The following is a 21,876-nucleotide window of genomic DNA, read 5'->3' as shown; positions in this document are numbered from 1 at the left end:
CATACCTATCCCCCACTGACAGGTACTCCCTACTTCTTAGGTTTTACTACTAACTTTGGCCACTTCATGAGAGCCCCAATATGGGCAACACCTGCTTTTGATCAACCGCACAGATTGCAGACATATACCAAAGATAGTTCCGCTGTCTCGTTTAGGGAGCATCGCTCCTCATGCAGCAAGGGAAATGTCACCTTTCCTTGAGCGACATCATTAAGTCTATGAATACCATGCAATAACGAAATACTGTTGCAAGTCTAAATAGTCAATGATCCCAATATATAAGTCCGTAGCACTTGGGTATAAGCCTCTCCATCTTTCTACATTGTTACTCAGCCCCTGCCATAGTCCGCTGTATGCATGACACCGTCAGAATCATTACCCTAATCAATGATTCCAATATATAATTTCGCAGCACTTGGGTATAAGCTTCTCTATCTCTCTACATTGTTAACTCAGCCCCTGAAATAGTCCGCTGTATGCATTGACTTCACACGAGTGTCAGTAACTCCAGACACCGTCAGAATTATTACCCAGATATAATTAAATGTCTAGTAATTGCAATAATAACCACGGAGTAATAGCAAGTAAAAATAAATATTTTGCGGCATATGGTCTTCTTCAAAGAGTAAACACGGAAGAAAGACTTCCGGTAGTGTACCATCCGTCGTTCCACTCACGGCGGCCATCTTAGGTCAGAGTGCTAGTCTTGTCAGCACACACCTAACGCGACCACAGCGCTGAGCAGAGTTTATATGATTGCCGAACACAAGACGCTATTATCCTTCAGAGCGGCAGAACGGGTAGGAGTAAGGCATTGAACTTATGCGGAAATTGTGAGTAATAGACTTCGACCAGAGTCTTTAAACACTTGGCCTACGAGACAAAAGCAAAAGATCAACAACGAACTATTTCGGTTTGTGTATTTTCACGCTAAGGGCGCGGCTTTCTCTTGCAGATTACCGTGGGGAACACCTACCATCTGTCAGCTCATGGGGCATACAACGTGTGCCAAAGTAGTATGTATCAAAAACTATCAAAAACTTTTGTGTGTCCTATGGTGATTTTAAATGACTGTTCTAAATAACACCTCTCGAATTGAACCTCTCGAACAAATCGGGTCCCTCGTTTTTAACCCTGTGTGGTGCTGATGTGTGCATTGAGTTATGATTGTGCGTGTGTTGATACAAACCAGCCCTAATTGCATGGGGCTATACGATGTTCGGCCAGCGAGCGCAAACGAACAACCAGGGGATGGTAGATTGTACCTTTTCTCTGTTCATAAAGTCTTAAGTATATTCTTTATCAGTTGGGCTAATATGGACATATAGTGAGACCAGTGGCACTGATAATAATTTGTGCTGAATGACAGATTATATATACAATTGTATAAATCTGGTGTTTTTCTCTCTCCTCTTTTTCCCATTTTCTTTACAGAGACCGCATTTAGGTCAACTTTTGTGATAAATTTTATCTCGCTTCCCTTGGGCCAGCTCATGCCCTGAAGCTAAAACTACCAGCTGATTTTTACTGCTAGTTTTTAGGACTGTAGGCATACTATATTCAAAAACCGAGCATTTTCTAGTAGGGGCCATTAGAAGGTCCTGATGAGTAAGCAGTAGGGGACTGCTTACGAAACATGTAGACCAGGTAGCTAGCTAATTGCTCTACCTCAAAACCCCCTTCTTAACGTTCCCAGCTAGGGAAGTGAATAAATCGTTTTTTCCACTAGCCAGGGAATTTTTAGTCTTTTTAACACCCACTCATAAATAGGTCCCTACACTTCACTGACATCACTCACCTTGCACTGTCACATAGCCTCTGTCACTTTCAAAGTGCTCCCGCGTAGTTCGTCAGGTCGTAGCACGCCCCGCCCCGTAGAGGGACGGGAAGACCCCCATGATGAAGCATGACACTAAAGGATTTTTGTAGTGTGTGAGGGGTATTTTAACAAGCACATTGTGCTCTCATCTTTACCATCCTAAGAGAGAGTTTATTATTTTCACCACCCACATGTAAAAATCAAAATCAAAAATTAAAACCACCACACATTGATAGAATCTCATTGTTTATACATATCGAATTGGAGGGTGATTCTGTCAACACCTCTATACTTCCTCTATTGTTTTCGTACAATCAGCTTATACCCGAGGGTTTTAAGAAGTTGCCGTTGTGATCCCTCCACATGTGTCTCTTGGAAACATATGATATTAGCCCCCGTTGCACTTAATCCCACCACTACTCTTTGCCTTTTTTTCGGGTCGTTGAGGCCACAAATATTAATATTAATAGATAGAATTCTTAGTTTCGCCATTCAGTATGAGCCCTTTGTGCCATTCGTTCCACCCTTGGTATGTAAGCCATTTGGTGCGCCATGATTTATTTGACCTGACTGCATGTCTTATACCTAGTAGATGCCTGTGGTCCCGCTCCCCCAACCCTCCTGAACGACCCCATCCCCCTCCCACCACCCTCCACCCCCCTTTTAGGGCAGTCAGGCTCAATCCTGAGCCTGTGTGATAGCATCTGGGTTGTCCACAAACACCCTCCCTCCCCCACTCCGCCACCTCGCCTTGTGCTCAACTCTATAAATGCAAAAAACCAAAGAAGGATAAGAAAAAAAGAAAAACAAAGCTAACGTCCTAGTATACATTGAAGGTTTACCCCCTGCTAGTTACCCATCGACATTTCACATTCACTTCTGTTGCCACTTTAAATCAATGAAGAAAACGGAGGTAAACATATATTCACTATCCCGCTTCCTGCCACAAAACTTTTGATCCCTGGGTTACTTGGCTCATTTAGCCTCAACAGATTTTTTCCCCTAGATATGAGCTCATCAAGCAGTTTCTGGGCTTATATTTCAGAAATAAAGTAAAAGTTCCGCCCTTGATGGATGATTTTCAGTTTCGCTGGATTTTGTAAAAAAGCAGATGCGCCGGATTTTTGGAAAGGGGTTATGAGCTGCCGGAGTCTCCATCTTCTCTCTACGGTAGCATGTGCGAAGTCTTGTTTGGCAAAGTAAAGAAAGTTTTCCCCCTTTCTTTTCATGTTAGGTCTAGCCAGATCGTAGACGGCCTGCCGGAGTAAGAATTTCCCAAAATATATTAGAATCATCCGTGCATATCCTTGTGTACTAACGGGCATTTGGGGATTGATAGGGAAAATCTATGCACCCGCTGGACTTCTTTGTCCCAGTCCCAATGCGTCAGTTCCATTAGGGAGTTTTTCAGAAGATGTATGGTAAATTCCCTTACATCCTTTCCTTCAGCATTTTTGGGAATTCCCAGCAGTCTCAGGTTGTTCCGACGTTGCCGATTTTCAGCTTCCTCCAGTTTCCACATTACATCTTTTAGCATGCTATCTTGTGAGGAGGCTGCTCCTTTAGTGTATCCACTGTGTTTTCTAGGTCCTCCATGCGCTTCTCCACCATGCCCAGTCTGTCTGCAATTTCTGTGCATGTTTTCCCAACTTGGCGCATAGTGCCTTGCAGTTTGTTTGAGGCAAGTCGTGCCTGGCGATTCTCAATCTTGATTTCGTCCTGAAAAGACCTTAGGGATTGAAAGATCATTGACAGGATGGTTATTACCAAGGGCGAGGCTAGACGAGCCCGCCTTTAGGGCCCGGCCCCCCGGCCCACACCGCGCCGCCATTGGTTCTGAGGCCAGGAGGCTGCCCTATGGGCAGCCACCCTGGGAAGTACTTCCGGGTCAGGGGGCGGGTGACGCACGTCCGGTGGGGGCGTGGGGCAGAGGCCATGACCTATTTAGGTCTGGGTCACGGTCAACTCGGCCTCTTTCCCCGCCTGCGCCGGACCTGATCGCCCACTCCCTGTCCGTTAGGCAGCTAGTTTAATCGTAAATTGGAAGAAGCTTAGGTGGCCCAGTAGTTTCCCTGCCCCATAGTCTGCCCCCGGCGAAGGACGAAGACGGAGTGCCGACGAACCTCGGAAGGCGGCGGAGGAGAGAGCGCCGACCGGGTCGCCAGGTGAGGTGCCGGGGTTAGCTGAGGCTGGGGGCGGGCGCGGGTCCGGGGCTTGTTTGTCGCTTCCTCCTGCTGCATCCCCGTGAGGTGTGGGGAGCGGAGAGCGTGGTGCGGGCCCGTGCTCGCCTTCAGCTGCCTTAGGGAAGGGCAGCAGAGCTCCGGCGCCGTCGCCTGGCGGCAGGGTGGGTGTGGGGCGAGGGCGTGGGGTAGCGGGAATCAGAGAGGGAGTCAGCGGATAAAAGTACCATGGCACCCAGGGGGCAGAGCCACAAGCGCAAGGGCAAAGACCCCGAGATTGCGCAGTTACTGGCCTTGCTCCTCCAGAAATTTAACAGTGACCACGAGGGCAGTGAGGGTGAATCCGAGGGGCCCCAGTCTGATCTAGAGGGGGAGTCCCCGAACATTACGGAGCGCCCACGTAGGCAGGGGGTCCCGCCCAAAGCAGCGTTCCCTCCCCTGCCCAAGAAACCGAGGGCACAGAATCCTAGGGGTAAACGCGCGCAGAAGAAGAAAGGGAGCGGTGGGGGAGCGGGGCCGCCCCCCCCTCCGATAGCCCCCCCATTGGCGCCGCCTGCACCCGCAGCCCCTCTTCCTGCGCCCCAGGCGCCAGTAACCCCATTGGCGCCTCTAGCTCCAGCGAGTCCTGTTCCTGCGCCACAAGCGCCCGTAAATCCTTCGCCTGCGCCACTAGCGCCAGGGGCCCCTCTACCGGCGCCTCTAGCTCCGGTAATTCCGGTTCCTGCGCCACATGTCCCTGTAATTCCGTCACCTACACCACTAGCGCCAGGGGCCCCCCTACCTGCGCCTCAAGCGCCTGTCGTTCCTCCAGCGGCACCAGGTGCTCCGGCGATACCCCCGGCCCCTGTGCCTACAGGTGACATCTTGAAGGAAATCTTGGGGGCCATAGCGGCGCTGGGATCTCCCCTGGTGCTTCCTGAGAAGGTGGCAGTGTCCCCGCCAGTGGTAGTAAGCCCGCCCGCCCCGCCCCAACTCGAGGGCGTTGGGACTGGGGGCGCTTTGGGGGAAATCTTAAATGCACTGAAGGCGCTCACCCGAGCTCCGGGCGCAGCGCCCCCTCCCCCTCCGATAGCCGTGGTACCGACCTTAGTCCCGGCAGTCACGCCTTGGGTCCCTGGGAATAAGGATGAGGGCCCACTGGGTGAGATCAAGGAGCAATTGGCGCTTTTGGCCAGGACCCAGGCTCTGAATACCCCGGTGACTCCATCAGTGGTGGCGGCCCCTGCTTGCGCCCCCAGTACTCCAGGAGGTAAGCCTGAGATGAAGGGCCCGGAGCCCGGGGGGGGAGCGATTGCGGGGGGTGGCCAGGGATATGTCTTGTCTAAACCAGGCCGCCTGGCTACACACGTATCCCCCGATATGAAGGAAAAAATTTGGAAGGGGGAATTCGTGGATATATTTGCATTGATTAGGCCTAAGAGAATGGAGGTGGAGAGTAAGGACAAGGAGGGCAAGGATAACTCCTCTAAGGATAGGAGACCGAGGGTGGAAGAATCTATCACGAATTGGCTCTTTGGTTTCCAGGTGTTCATCACAGTAGTTATTGAGAAGAAGCCAGAGTTGGCGGGGCCATTGGTGTACTATATGCACAGGATTTTGAAGGCACACACGACGCATGGAGGGACAGCATGGTTGGAATATGATAGGGATTTCAGATGGGAGAAGGTGCAGGACCCAGACATGGGTTGGGACCAGGTGGAGGTCAATGTGTGGTTGGAAAGTGTGAATGCCAAAGCATGTGGGTCGCAAAGCAATAGACAGCCCTTTCGGACATCCCAGGGGGGACCTGGGGAAAAGCGGGGGACATGTTGGCAATTTAACAGAAAGGTGTGCACCTGGCCGCCGGACAAGTGCAAGTTCAGGCACGCATGCTCCTTTTGCGGGCACCCCTCACATCCCGAATTCAAGTGCATTAAAAAATCCAAGGAACGGGGGGGGGGGGGCAGAGAGGTTAAGCCCTCCCAGCCATAAGCTGCCCACCCCGGTGGACATTGGGAAACTGGTTTTTTGGCTGAATCAGTATCCAGACCGGTCAGCAGCCAAAATCTTGTACTCAGGGTTCTCAGAGGGGTTTCGCATTCCAGCACTTGGGGTCCCTCCGGTTAGGTATTGCAATAATCTTTTGTCTGCGAGGGCGATGCCTGCGGTGGTTGAGTTGAAGGTAAGGAAGGAGCTTAGTGCGGGGCGTGTAGCTGGCCCGTTCGGGGCCCCCCCGCTCCCAGGCTTTGTCTGCTCACCTCTAGGGGTAGTACCGAAGAAGGAACCGGGGCAATTCAGGATGATCCATAACTTATCTGCCCCCAAGGGAGAGTCTGTGAACGATGCTATCGACCCAACTTTGTGTTCGGTATCTTACTCGTCCTTCGACGTAGCTTTGAATAAAGTGAGGTCACTTGGGCCTGGCGCCATCATGGCCAAGACGGACATAGAATCCGCTTTCCGCCTGTTGCCTGTTCACCCGGAGGATTATCACCTGTTGGGATTCCAACTGAACCAACAGTTTTACTATGATAAGTGTATGCCCATGGGTTGTGCTGTCTCCTGCAGGTATTTTGAGACCTTTAGTTGCATGCTACAATGGTTGTTTTCTCATAAAACAGGGTGCAGGGAGGTTGTGCATTATTTAGATGACTTCATGGTTATGGGTCCGGCCGCCTCCACAGCTTGTAATCAGGCGTTGGACCAATTGGTGGCCTTATTCAGGGAATTTAACATTCCGCTGGCCCCAGGCAAGACAGTGGGCCCCGATACATGCATGACATTTCTGGGAATTGAAATCGACACGGTGGCGGGGGAATGCAGGTTACCACAAGACAAAGTGAAGTCTTTTTCCCACGCCATTGACGCGGTCTTGGCTTGTACAAAGGTGACCTTACACCAGCTTCAGGTGGTGGTTGGACAGCTAAACTTCGCCCTCAGGATCATCCCCATGGGACGCCCCTTTTCTAGATCTATTGCCAGGGCGATGGTGGGCCTAACACAGAAGCACCACAGAGTGCGCCTACGGGCCGAAGTGAAGGAGGATTTGAGGGTGTGGCGTGATTTTTTAGCGAATTTCAATGGCACAGTCGTCTGGCCGTCCGCCCCGGTGTCCAACTCTGAGTTGGGGTTATTTACGGATGCGGCAGGCAGCATTGGCTTTGGGGCTATCCTCGGGCCTAAGTGGTGCGGGGCGGAGTGGCCGGAAGAGTGGCACAAAACAGGTTTGACAAGAAATGTGGCCTTTTTGGAGTTGTTCCCCATACTGGTGGCGGTGTCTGTTTGGGCGGAGCACTTCAGGAACAGATCAGTGATATTCTGGTCAGACAACATGTCTGTGGTTGAAGCCATTAATCGGCAGGGGGCCACGTGTAAGAATGTGCTGAGATTGTTGAAGCAGTTGGTGTTGGCATGTTTGAGGTTGAATTTAACGTTTAAGGCAGCACACATTCCAGGGGTCGACAATCATGCTGCTGATGCTTTGTCTCGTTCCAAGCTGCAGGAATTTCGGAGGTTCCATCCGGGAGCGGAGGATCGGAGGACGGTGTTCCCACCATCACTGTGGAGGATTGGAGCCCCGCGTTAGCGGGGCTGGTAGGTGCCGCATTGAGTGACCGCACTCGGAAAACGTATCAGCAGTGTTTTTTGTATTACAGGACATTAGTGCAAGAGGCGGGTTTCTCATGTTGGCATTCTGATCAAGCTATGTTTCACTTTCTTCAGCACATCTATGACCAGGGCAAGTCGCTCTCTTATGCCAGGACGCACGTCACTTCTGTGGGATTCTTTGCTAGATTGGCGGGCTTGTATGATCCGGGGATGTCTTATGTAGTCAAGAGAGCTTTGACTGGGTGGGCCAGGAGGGAAGGCCCTAAGCGGGACAGTAGGCGGCCCTTGGACGTGGGGACTCTGAAGAGGATGCTAGACGCCCTCCCTAGACGGTGCACCTCGGCCTTTGAGAGCACGTTATTCTCTGCAGTCTTCTCGTTAGCCTTTTATGGGGCATTTCGTCTGGGGGAGATAGTGGGGTCCTCTCGCATTGATCATACTGGGGGGCTGCAGTTCGGGGATCTCAATCTTGGAGCAGGGACCATGGAGGTATTCCTCAGAAAGTCTAAGACCGACCAGCTGGGTAAAGGGGCCTGGATCCAGCTGGGCTCCGCGCATGATGCGCCTGTGTGCCCGGTAGCCTGTATGCGGGCATACCTGGCCATCCGTCCTGGGGGGAAGAGTCAGGCCTTGTTCATTCATGAGGGGGGTGAGTGTGTCTCGCAATACCAATTCAAGGCTGTACTTCGGGAGGCTCTGGGAGACCTGGGCCTTGGGGAGTCGGGCTATTCATCCCATTCATTCAGGATAGGCGCTGCCACATTGGCGGCAGGGGCAGGGTTTTCTTCCAAGGCGGTGAAGAAGGTGGGCCGTTGGTCGTCCGACTGCTTTAAAAGATATGTAAGGCCCGAATTGCTATGACGTCGTGTATTGCCATGCCCATGCCTGACTTTTCTATTTCCTCTCCGATTACTAGTATGCCGGGGAAGGTGGTGTGGGTATTGGGACACTCGTTCGTTCGACGGGCAGCGGTGCGACTGCGGCAACGGCGAGTGCGGAAGCCACCCGGGCTGGAAGGGACGGAGTTTTTATGGCATGGCGTGGGAGGAATGCGGATTCGGCACCTGCGGCGGTTGGTGGAAGACATCAAGGGGCGCGAGAGGCAGTCTCCCGCATTGGTCATCTTACACTTGGGCGGCAACGACATGGTCGACAGGGGCCGCCTCGCGGTCAAGGAGGCACTACTGGCAGAATTTGCTTGGCTGGGGCGAACCTTCCCCCACGCCAGGATAGCATGGTCATGCATGATCCCACGACGATGGTGGGGCAATGGGATCCGGCCGTACCCGGTGAATGTGTCTGTGAGGCGTCTCAACGGGGAATTGGCAAAGATGTGCTCAGGAAAGGGCCGCTTGCTGCATCTCCCGCACAGGATGATCTCGGGAGCGGAAATGTTTCACCAGGACGGAGTGCATCTGTCGGACATTGGTATGGATGCTTGGATTCAAGGCATTTGGTCATTTGTGCTGAACTTGGCGGCAGGGGGGAAGGGCGACGGACCTGAGGGCCCTAGTCTCCCTTGTGGCGGAAAAGAGACATTTGAACACTGATAGACTGAAAAATGGAGTGGAGTCCGCCTTGCGCACTCCCTACGCCAGCACTGAGGGGAGAGAGGGTAAGCTCTCCGCAGGGGGATGGAGACCACCGGCTGGGGAGGCAAGGGCGTCAGGTACGAGCCTCATAGCAGCGTGGTGGATGAGAGGTGGGGCCCTGGAAATGCTGCCTAACGGACAGGGAGTGGGCGATCAGGTCCGGCGCAGGCGGGGAAAGAGGCCGAGTTGACCGTGACCCAGACCTAAATAGGTCATGGCCTCTGCCCCACGCCCCCACCGGACGTGCGTCACCCGCCCCCTGACCCGGAAGTACTTCCCAGGGTGGCTGCCCATAGGGCAGCCTCCTGGCCTCAGAACCAATGGCGGCGCGGTGTGGGCCGGGGGGCCGGGCCCTAAAGGCGGGCTCGTCTAGCCTCGCCCTTGGTATAGGCCCCGGATCCCCCAGCATGCTCCACACCCGCCTACCCACCAAAACAAGCATTTGGAAACAGGTGGGTTTAAAAGGCCATGTTTAATTACACTTCATAAACATGACATGTAGATCGTTTATACATTTCTCAAATTATGAGCAACCTCCTTCCTTTATTATCAACTCTTCTTCATCAACTTTATTATTATCCGTTTCAACTTGTATTTATTTTGCTCATAACTTCTTGCTTCCCCCAGCACCAAGGGGCCCCCAGGTTCGCATCCCCCAAGTACGATGTCCGCGCCAGGTGCCTTGCAGTTTGTTTGAGGCAAGTCGTGCCTGGCGATTCTCAATCTTGATTTCGTCCTGAAAAGACCTTAGGGATTGAAAGATCATTGACAGGATGGTTATAGGATTTCATCATGAAATGTTGGCCCTCCCTGACTGAGTTGGTGTTCTTTTGAGAGTCTTCCTGTTCCTTTCAGACTATTGGGGCCTACTAGTTGTGTCGCTGAGTAATACCATCCGAGTTCACCTTCTTCATCCAAGTTTTTCTTGGGTCTGTTCTTCGTCACGTCTGACGCTCGATTCGTTCTCTTCTGAGTTCTCTTTTCCTCCTGCTGGCTGTAGTTGCTCGTGGAGGTATCTTCAGCTTCAACCCCTTTACTGCTGCTGGAGAGCTCGGTCCCTGATTCGGCCGATTCCTCATTCCGCTAATAGAATTTTTCCATGGAGTCTGGAGAGAGGTACCCTGTCTCATGGCTCTTTTTCAGGATGGCTCCTTCATTATTAGTTCCTTTATGAGGCTGTGCAGACCCACCTCCCCCTTACTCAGGTGTTCTGGATGTTGTAGGGTGTTCTCTTTTACCCTGATATTCCCATCGGTATGCGCCTCATTTTGGGGGTCACTGTGTGGTACCTCTGGGGTCCCAAGGACAGTATTCTCATCGCATGATCCCCAGGAAGGCCTCTCTTCCTCCCCGTGTTCTAAAGAGATAGCTAGGGGGGCTCTGGGGGTTCTCTGCAGATGTAATTTCCTGATTAGACCCTAGGTCATCCATTTGTAGCGCCCTAAGTGCCCCCAGTTCTTTGTCGCCATCGATAGGGGAAAATATGCTGGTGATTGCCATTTGTTTTGTTTTCTCTCCCTGGCCCACCAGCGACATACCTTTCAATTCAGTTTTTTGACACTTTTGGAAGCCTCCGTTTTCTCTTTCCCTTTCTCCAATTTGGCGACTGTCTGTTTTCTTAGTTTCCACCTTGGCTTCCATCTCTGCTTTGGGGTCACTCTCTTTGCGGGACCCACAGAGTGTGTTCTGGCCCTTCCTGCCACAACCTCCTCGCACTGCCATGGCCTCGTGTGCTTCTTTCCTAAGCTTCCCTCACAGCCCGAGCAGATCCTTCTCCCAGCGGCTGCTAGCAGAAGTCGAGCGATGGATTCCCAGCACGTGGTTCAGACTGTCCTGCATCAACCCCATCGGGATCCGCTCACTCTGTAAAGCCACCAAACCCAGGAAAGAGTTGCCGGCCCTCGCATTTCCCTCAGTGCTGTTTCAACCTCCTCCCGGGTTCTTTCCTGCGATGAGCCGTTCAGTTTCGTTACATCGTGATCGCCATGATGCTGACAGTCGGGTCACAGCTTATCCAAAAAATTCACGGTTCATCAAGGATCCCTCTAGGTGGTGGGCGAGGTGCGGAGCAGAGTGGAGGTGAGTGTTTGTGAATGTCACTCAGCCGCCATCTTGCCAAGAAAACATCCCTACTGTCATAATATGATGTTTTTATTATTTGCCCACTGCCAATGAGGTTGATGCCAAGAAGAGGCTGACGGTCTGCATGTTGTGTTTTTGCGCCCTAGGAGGTGCTGTGATCCTGTCTAATATCTTTTTCCCCAAAGGTTGGCGCTGCTGATCCTAGGCCTAAGTGGGGTTTGTGTAAAGTGCACCCATGCTAATGTTTTCCTGCTTACTGATGCCCTGCATGAGGTTCTATGCCCAAGGCCTACTTAGTATATGCCTAGAGTGATTTATACAAATACGTTTATCCCTCCATGCTCATATGTTTTGTGCCTATGGTTATGCATAGTGTGCCCCATGTTCATGATTTATACCTACGCTAATGCTGTTTTATGCCCACTTCATGCTTTGGTGGTTTCCATGCCTACTGATGCCTAATGCATATGAAGTTGCATAATGTCAGGTTTTGATGTTCCAGCTTGTGCCTCATGCTAAAGTGATTTATACAAATGCGTTCATACCAATGGTTGTGCCGATGGGCCTAATGCTTTTTTCCTAGGGTGCACTTTGTTGATGTTTATGCCAAGGAATTCTACTAAGGGCATGGTCTGGCCAGTAACTACTGGCTGTTATACGTTTACTGCTTATGGACTTTCAATTCAATTCAAATTAGTCTTTATTTCGACTTTTAGTCATAAAAGACATACATAAACATATTAAAACAACAATTCATCATTATTACATCCATAAAATGTTTACAAGGGAATTCATCACTTAATCATCCAATTATTGTTATCCAGACATTAGGTACTTCGACACAACGGGTTAAAAAAATAAATAAGTAATGTGCTTGATAAAATCATTAAATTTAAAATCAATTAATTTCCTGCATAGATGTCAGACTATATATATGTGGGCTACAATTCTTTCAACTCATCCCGTCTTATTAGCCACGTCCACTTTAAAAATTTTGCAAGCGCAACCGCCACACTGTCCGAGCAGTCAGTTTTGAGAATTCTAAGTGCTTCTGTCCCCCTATGGACTTTCATTTTATCTGTGTACTTGGTAATGATGTTGGCAGCTGCCTGATTGGCCCTGCCCTGTAAATAATCCTTTGTGTATGGCTACCTGGTGTCAGTTGTGTTCACAACTGTGATTGCATCCTACTGTGTTTGGTATAATCCTCAAGTTTTTTTCATGCAACCTGGTGTGGAGTCTCTTTTTGTAGTGTGCCGGGTGTGTCGCCTGTGTGTGCTGCGCGGATGCTTAACACATTTCCTGCGGATATTTGGCCCACCCGCTCTTCACCAAGCTACCCAATTCAAATGCCTGGAGATACACCTGGTGAAGGATGTGTTTGTGTTCCATACTGTGTCCATTTTGCTATCTGGTTTTGTTTTGGGACTGTGTTTTTGTTGTTGTTCTCTTTTCTTTTATGGTTAGGGAGGAATGTAGCGTTTGCCAATGAAGTAACTGGTAAACACCAAAGGAGAGAAGGAGGGGAAACTAAACTTTTCACCTTCCATGATGGCCTAATTGAGAATCCCACAGTCATGTGGAACACAGAGAATAAAGGTAAGAGCATTACAGGGCAGAGTTCGAACTACCTGGGTGCACACAAGCAAGACACCACATGGCACCATCACAGTCGCATCATGATGGGCTCCCCTGGCTCAGCGCGGAGCACAGCTCCTGTTTTTATGTGCCTGCAGCGTGTAAAGTGCATTCATTTCACTCAATATTTTTGGAAGTTAGAGTATTATTTTAGACAGGTTAAACAACTGCAAAGGTGCACCACAACAAACAATGAGCAAATTCCAATGCTATTAATAAGCATGAAAAAGAACGTTTTGCATTGACAGGATGTTGTTAATCTTCAAATGATCTTTATTTTCAGTGTATTCAAAACAACAATGTACAGCCGACGCGTTTCGTCCCGAGCTGGGACTTCTTCAGGGCTTTTGTAAATGTGAGCTGTCCCATAAGGAGTGAGAATATGACGAGATTGAAGAGCCTTGGCCACGTATTCACAGATTCAATCATCCAATGTGTATAAATTGATGTGTGGAAATTCTGATGTTTCCTTTTCTCATTCGGTATGGAACAAACCGGGTTGTACTATGTATCTATTTATTGGGTCGGGACTAGGTCAGGTTGGAATCCTGAATATAGGCAGTGAGAATTCCTCAAGAATTCATATGTTTGAACATCATATGCATGTTCTGTAATAATAACAAGGTAACAGGGGACAAACAAATCCTATAAGTCCCCAGAAGAAGGAGGTGGGCACTGTATTCCAGTAGGCCACTTGTATTCAAAGCAGCCGGCACCCATCCACCAGACCTCCGTCCCGCCGAAACACCCGCAAGATCGCTGTGTATTATTTTAGACAGTGCAGCTCAGAAACAAAACGGGGAGAACCTTGCTTGTTGTTTCTGAGCTGCATTACCTGATAGTCAAATACCAGGTTAAATGAGTTGACTTTAGAGACTGCAGGCACATAGAACACTGAGCTAGTGCAGCCAGGGTTTCATATCTGGTAAAAATGTAAATGGGTTCTAGACAAGTAAAAACTAAATAATATTTTCTTGGACCTTTCAGTTTGAGATTTGCACTTAATTCTCCTAAAGGTGGCAATAATGCTTTGCTATGGACCCCGCACTGCAGAAATCATGTGTTTTAAAGATTCAGTCTAAATGATTCTTAGATGCTTGTTTTTCATTGTTTTAGATCTATTCTCCCTAGTGCTGATTGGACAGACCGCAATGTTTATTTTCCTGCTTTTTGGTGACTTCGAAGCATATTACATTGTAACAGAGGTACAGGTCATTTTGAATTCCATACAGTTTACTTTCTACAGTCTTACAGGAAAATTGTTTACATCACCCTGAATGTAATAATGACTTACAGAAATGTTAAATAGGGGGACCCTAATGCACTCCCTTAGGGAGACCCTCAGTCAGCACCAAGGTCATCGGGTCTCCATGAGACCATGAGAGAGCTTCGGAGAAGCAGCTTCTTTCAGTGGGGCGTGGCTAACATAACCTTCTCATCTACCCTCCTTGCCCTGTTACTTGCTTTTTCAATTTCAATGTCCTACCCTAAACAGTGCACCCTTCCCAAGCAAGAGTTCTTTCCTTCATCAAGGTCCACTGCCTCTCCTATGAAAGAGGAATAAACCCACCTCCTTTCTATTTTTCTTTGTGCCCATCAGGGATTTTCCTTCTGTATCTTGAGCTAAGGTAACATTTTCCCTACATTTTCTATATATTTTTTCTTTTAAGTAATGGATTGTGTCAAGTTACATTTCTGCCTTTGCTTGGATCTGCATTCTGATTAATAAGGACTGGAATGTATTCAATAAATACAACACACTTGTGAAATACTTACAGTCCCTGGGCCCGATTCACAGAACTAACTTAAGACAAAATCCTAAACGTACTACTTTTGGTATTCACAGAAGTTAGGATTTTGTCTTAAGTTTGTCTTAAGACAGACTTAAGACAGACTTAAGACAGACTTAAGACAAAATCCTAACTTAAGTCTGTCTTAAGTCTGTCTTAAGACAAACTTAAGACAAAATCCTAACTTCTGTGAATACCAAAAGTAGTAAGTTTAGGATTTTGTCTTAAGTTAGTTCTGTGAATCGGGCCCCCTTTCTTTAGCTTTACCAAAGTGAGAGGATATTTCCCAGTTGCTGGGAGTAATGGAGTCTCAAGCCAAATATCTAATAATAATCATTAATACAGAAATGTTAAACAGTAGGATCCTGCCCTGCCCACAGGTAGGTCGCCCCCCAGCCGCCACACGGTCCTCCTGTGTGTGTTGCTGCCCCCGCTGTATCCGGCTCCTGCAGACTGGTGCTACGTGAGTCCTTCTAGGCTTCTCTCTTAGGCTGTGCCATTCCACTACTACTGTTGTGCCCTTTTTTGTGCCCCCTTCCTCCGTTTTTACTTTCAGTGCCCCCTTTTTACCTGCTCTGTATTGTTCCCACCGTCACTGTTGGCTGTTTATTCCTGGTATTCCGCCGTTTTTCCCACCCTCTGTGCCCCCTTCCCCGTTTTGCCTACTGTGTCCCTTCTCTCACTCCCCCTCCGGGCCATCTTCCCGCCGCTGCGTCCCTGCGGCCCCACCCCCGCTACCCCATTCGCCACCCTGCTCCCGCCTCCAAGCTGCTCCTCCCTCCCGCAGCCGCTCATATGGAGGCCGCGCAGTGGATGCGCGCAGCAGGCGCACCCAAGGCAAGCCTGTCTGCGACCATCCACGCCTGGACCGCGCCCAGCGCCAGAACCCCTGGCCCCTGCTGGAGCCAAGGTACCCGACTGAAATTTGACTCCGCCGCCCTCAACGCACTCAACAGCGGACGACCGCCCGCCTGCTACCAAGCCAACCCGAAACGCACCCACGGACCCTTCACTTGTCAAGCCTGCAAATTCGCCTGCCTCCGATCCTGCCCCCACCAGCCAGACCAAGCAACGGCGACAACCACCTCAAGTGCATCCTCCTCAACACCCGCTCGTCCACAAGCATGCCGTCGAACTCTGGGACCTCCTCGACTCAACAACACCAGACGTCGCCTTCCTCTTGGAGACCTGGATGAAAGCGTCCTCGGCCCCAGACATCGTCATAGCCATCCCGGACGGCTACAAGATCACCCGGAAGGACCACACCAACCAAACCGGAGGAGGAATTGCCATCATCTACAAGAACACCATCAACGTCACGACCAACGCCAAAGACACACTCTCCGCCGCCGAACACCTACACTTCCAAATACACACCGACCCCAAGATCACCCTGAGAGGAACGCTCATCTATAGACCCCCAGGCCCACGCACACAATTCAGCGAAACCATCGCCGACTTCATCAGCCCGCACGCCCTAGCCTCTCCAGAATACATCCTCCTAGGGGACCTGAACTTCCACCTAGAGAAAAACAACGACAACAACACCACCACCCTGCTCGACAACCTGGCCAACCTCGGACTCAAGCAACTGGTGTACACACCCACCCACCTCGCCGGCCACACACTCGACCCCATCTTCTCCGCCAGCAACCACGTCTCATTCAGCCACTCCACAGAACTACACTGGACCGACCACAGATGCATCCACTTCACCTTCAAAAAGAATACATCCCACCACCGCACACAACAAATCCCCCACAGATGCTGGAGAAAAGTCACCACAGACCAACTGACCGCATCGCTGAGCCAGAACCCACCTGCCGACACCAACGACACAGCACACAACCTCGCACAGTGGATCACCAACTGGGCCAACAACCTCGCCCCTCTGAAGAAACCCCCAGGCAAGACTAGCAACAGAAAATCCGCATAGTTTACAGATGCCCTCAAAATTGCAAAGAAATCGTGCAGAACCCTTGAACAAGCCTGGCGCCACAAGCGGACACAAGAAAACATGACAGCCCTCAAGAGCGCCACCCGCGAATACCACCAGATGATCCGCACCACCAAAAGGACATCATTCAAAGAGCGGCTGGACAACAACGCCCACAACAGCAAGGAACTCTTCACCATTGTCAAAGAACTCTCAAATCCCAGCGCCAGCAACGACGATATCTCACCATCACAAGACCTCTGCAACTCCCTCGCCACATTCTTCCCCCGCAAGATCACAGACATACACGACAGCTTCGGACCCCAGATCCGCCCCCAACCACCAAACCAATGACCCCCACCTCAAGCCTCAACGCATGGACCCCCACCAGCACCAAAGACACTAACCGCGTCATGAACAGCATCCACACCGGCTCCCCCTCCGACCCATGCCCTCATCATATCTTCAACAAAGCTGACACCATCACCGCATCCCACCTCCGAAGCGTCATTAACAACTCCCTCACATCAACCACATTCCCTGAAAGCTGGAAACACCCAGAAATCAACGCCCTCCTGAAGAAACCAACAGCGGACCCCAAAGACCTCAAGAACTTCCGCCCCATCTCTCTCCTCCCCTTCCCGGCTAAAGTCATCGAGAAGACCGTCAACAAACAGCTGACAGCATTCCTCGAAGAAAACAACTCGCTCGACCCATCCCAGTCCAGGTTCCGAGCCAACCACAGCACCGAGACCGGCCTCATCGCAGCCACCGATGACATCAGGTCCCTGATGGACAACGGAGAGACAGCCGCCCTCATCCTCCTCGACCTCTTGGCAGCCTTTGACACCGTCTGCCACCGCACCATAATAACCCGCCTCTACAACACTGGGATCCAAGGAAAGACCCTAGACTGGATCACATCGTTCCTCTCCGACAGAACCCAGAGTCCACCTCCCACCCTTCCGCTCTGAGGCCTCCAAGTTCATCTGCGGTGTACCCCAGTGCTCCTCACTCAGCCCTACCCTCTTCAACATCTACATGAGCCCCCTCGCCGCCATCGCACGCAAACACAACATCAACATCATCTCTTACGAGGACGACACCCAACTGATACTCTCCCTCACCAAAGACCCCCTCACCGCCAAAGCCAACTTCCAGGACGGAATGAAAGATGTCGCAGAATGGATGAAGCTCAGCCGTCTGAAGCTCAACTCGGACAAGACGGAAGTCCTCATCCTCGGACAATCCCCATCCGCCTGGGATGACACCTGGTGGCCCCCAACGCTGGGCACTGCACCGATACCCACGGACCACGCACGCAACCTGGGATTCATCCTGGACTCCTCCCTCTCGATGACCAGCAAGTCAATGCCATCTCTTCATCCTTCTTCAACACCCTGCGCATGCTCCGGAAAATCTTCAGGTGGATCCCCACCGAAACCAGAAATACCGTCACCCAGGCCCTCGTCACCAGCCGACTGGACTATGGAATCTCTCTTTACGCAGGAACCACAGCCAAACTCCAGAAACGACTTCAGCGCATACAAAACTCCTCCGCCCGACTCATCCTCGACATTCCGCGCCACAGCCACAAATCCGCCCACCTAAGAAACCTGCCCTGGCTCCCCGTCAACAAGAGGATCACGTTCAGGCTCCTCACCCACGCACACAAAGCGTACCACGACAAAGGACCTGAATACCTCAACGACCGCCTCTCGTTCTACACCCCCACCCGCCAGCTCCGCTCAGCCAGCCTCGCCCTCGCCACCGTTCCACTGACCCACAGAACCACCGCTGGAGGAAGGTCGTTCTCCTACCTGGCCGCAAAGTCATGGAACTCACTCCCCGCACACCTTCGACTGACCCAGGACCATCTCACCTTCAGGAAGCACCTCAAGACCTGTCTATTCGAGCAATGACAGCACCACTCCCTTTAGTGCCTTGAGACCCTCACGGGTGAGTAGCGCGCTCTACAAATATATTGATTGATTGATTGATTGATTAATGCATTGCATTATGAAGACCCTCAAATATCAGCGACAGCACAAAGGTCATTGAGTCTCTATTAGAGAGTGTTGAAGTAGTAGCTTCTTACCCTAGGGATGTAGCGAACATTAACTTGTCGTCTGCCCTCCTCCCCCTATTACTTTTGCAGTTTCAATGCCCCACCCTACATACCCTTCCCAAGCAAGATTTCTTTCCTTACCTTCATCAAGATCCACTCCCTCTATTTTGAAAAAGGTAGAAATCTACATGCTTCTTATATTTTTCTCCTGCCCATCTGGATCTTCCTTCGTCATCTTGAAGTAAGGTAACATTCTGCCTAAATTTCCTACATATTTTATCTTTTAAGTAATAGATTGTGTCGAGTTACATTTGTGCCATTGCTTGGAACTGCATTCTAATAAATAAGGACTGGAATGTATGCATTGTACGCGTCAAATTTGTTAGTGAAATACTTATAGCGCATTTCTTTAGCTTTGTAGAATGCAGAGGGTATTTCCCAGTTTCTGGAGGTAATGGCGTCCCAAGCCATATATCTATCAAATATTGCTTTAGACTGTTAAAATCTTCTCCATGCCTGTGACTGGTGTTGTCCCAGAAGCCTCACTGTTGTGTATGTTCATTAACTAGGAATATACTCTCTGAGGTAGATTAGGAGTAGGCAATCACGTATTCATTTAAGAACCAGAATCCTACCAGGTTTTCAGAAGTAAATCAAGGTACATCAGGAAAGTTCAGAAAACCTTATAAAAGATCAAGGAAAAAGAACCATCTTCTATTCTACAACAGTTTCAGCCTAAACAGGAAAGTAATTGCAACAGAAGGGTTGATGATCATTATGCCAAAGGAAATCAGGAAATCAGGTTCATGTTCCCTGTTAATTGAAAAAGTGCCATTTGACATGTAGTCTCTGTTAATCTGCACTTTATTGCCCTTTCTCGTGTTCCAACATGGCTTATCTTCACACCATGTGCTCCACGTGTGCAATACACTCTAAGTGAACTCCAGGAGTTCAGCAAGTGGGAACCGCAATGTTCAGAACACAGCTAATATTTCAGTGAGGCTACAATTAGGTGGACAGTCCACGCTCCCTCACCATCTGACCCCAGTCCTGTTCCTGCACCTGCCCAGCTCCTGCTCTTTTGGCTTAATATCTCACCATTAGATTGGATTCAGTTCCAGCTAATTCAAAGTTGGTGTGGGCCGTTGGTCTGCAGGCCATAAAAGATAGTGAAAGTCTGGATTTTTTCAAACCCCCATTTAGGGGGCCAACTATCATAGTTAAAGTTTATTTTGCTATTTTGTGCCTTGACTTGGATTTGTGAATGATCAGTTTCACTAGACTAAACAATAAATTGATCATTGAATTTGAGGTTGTCCCACATCAGTTCCTCTATGAAGGGGATCCAAGAACTTTGGAGATGAATCAAAAGTAAACATTTGATTGACTGTCATGGCACTTGAAACTTAATTTTTTTTTAGATTTTAGAAACTAATCCAAACTTACACTAATAAGCAGCAAAATCCATCTGAAAATTGACCCAGGTGCATTATAACCTTTGAACTTGAAGGAGGATGCTCTTGTTTTGCATGACACAAGGTACTGATTAAATTAAAAAGGAACAGCTTTACATAGATGGTACGCTATTAGTTACCGATTAGGAAAATATGGTGTTCATCAGACTAGATTCAAAGGTATTATAAAGGTGTTAATTTCTCTTGTTTGCAGCTCGTCTGTCTTCCCACTCTTTGGAGGGTTTACTTGCTCATCGCCGTGGTCATCCTCTTCTTTGTATCCTATGGGGTGGAGGTGAGTCCTCGTACATGTTCTGACCAATATGCCTAGTCACTGACTTTTACCTTACTGTGTGAAGCAAAATTCAAGCTTTTGTGGTTATAGAAACAATGTTAGCAATTACGTCTATAGTTCGAATAAACAGCCCAGAAATTCAACCCTAAATAAACAAACAACCTGTGGAAAATACTGACTGCTTTGGTTTGACTCACGCCTTAAAATGCACTTTACAAATAATGCAGTCTTATTGTAAATAAATATGTGATTTGATTACTGTTTTTTAATATTTTTACCCCAAGAGTCATGTACTGGATAGACAGGAGCGGGCACAGGATATATTCTGTTTCCAAACTCATATCTGCAGAAACTGGCAGATTGGCAAGCCTGTTTTTTCTCAGTTAGTTTTTTTTCATTTTTGTAATTTTAGACCAGATATTCTTTGCATTTTGTGATACAAAAATACAATAATCATGAGACCCATTCATCAATTGTGCCCTGAGGTCAATTTGAAGGAAAATCAAACATATTTTTATGAAATCGTAATTTTCTTTATTTTTGCAGGAAGGAATTATTGGAAACCGAGCGCTCTGGGATTGGATAAAGAAGAAGGTGAACTACAAATCCAAAAGTCAGTACCAGAAGCTGCAGCGACTTCTGGAAAGGGCTCCACAGTGGCCACCGACAAACCAAACCATCTATCCTGACTCAGCTGTTACAGAGCTAGAAGCTGAAATAGACACCTACCGCAACCCAGCCAGCATTTGATAAAAATGTGCATGTGCTGACAAAGATATAACTCAACTCCTAGCTGAGTGGAATCCAAAAAGGGACTCCCTGGTCTTTTAGCCTGCACTATTTATTTGTGAATGATTAACAATTGTATTATTCATTGCTGTAACCATGTGATTTTAGAGTCACATCTCGACCTCCTGCACCCACATACTCAGAAATTACTCAATAAATCTTGTGGAATTTAATGCTCAAAAACAGATCACAGCCTGCTGGTCAGTGCCTGGTTACTGAGGTAGAATGTGGGATACTTGACGGAGGGTTCTATTCATTCTGCAGTTACAAGCCCATAGTAAAGGTTAGGTGAACATCTCCTTACATTGTGAAGAAACAAAGTCAGGGTTTGGTAGACGATTTTGTGGTACCTGCATGATTGCCCATTGATTAAAGGTATTAGCCAGAGACACAAAGTGGGAACTATGCCCAAAATTGGTCATTACTCTGATTTCAGGAAAGGACATTTTGTAGAATGAACATATTAAAATTTTGGCTCCAAATGAGCCTTTCTACCTGCTCACTGTTTCCGAACCAAGGCACTGCGGATAATGTATAAAAGGAAGGTAAATCACAGGGCAACATGAATAAATGGTGTAAATGATAGTAGAGCTAGGTATGCGGGTCCGAACGGGATGGAGACACAACAAGAGGATGACCAAATGG

At 49.1% G+C, this 21,876-nt stretch overlaps 1 protein-coding gene across 1 annotated transcript in view; it reads left to right on the top strand.

Annotated features, from left to right (window-relative positions):
- Positions 1-21,192, top strand: part of LOC144791849 (putative cation-transporting ATPase 13A4) — a 652,319-nt gene extending 631,127 nt beyond the window's left edge. Inside the window, exons 28-30 of the mRNA XM_078666632.1 lie at positions 14,016-14,104; positions 20,362-20,442; positions 20,989-21,192. Coding sequence (XP_078522758.1) covers positions 14,016-14,104; positions 20,362-20,442; positions 20,989-21,192 — 374 coding nt within the window. The remainder of the gene's footprint in view (positions 1-14,015; positions 14,105-20,361; positions 20,443-20,988) is intronic.
- The last annotated feature ends 684 nt before the right edge of the window (positions 21,193-21,876 follow it).

Source organism: Lissotriton helveticus, chromosome 11 (assembly GCF_964261635.1).
Source record: "Lissotriton helveticus chromosome 11, aLisHel1.1, whole genome shotgun sequence".
Classification (NCBI taxonomy): Eukaryota; Metazoa; Chordata; class Amphibia; order Caudata; family Salamandridae; genus Lissotriton; species Lissotriton helveticus.
Note: the sequence above shows the minus strand (reverse complement) of the source record. Positions and strands in the feature narration are given on the sequence as shown.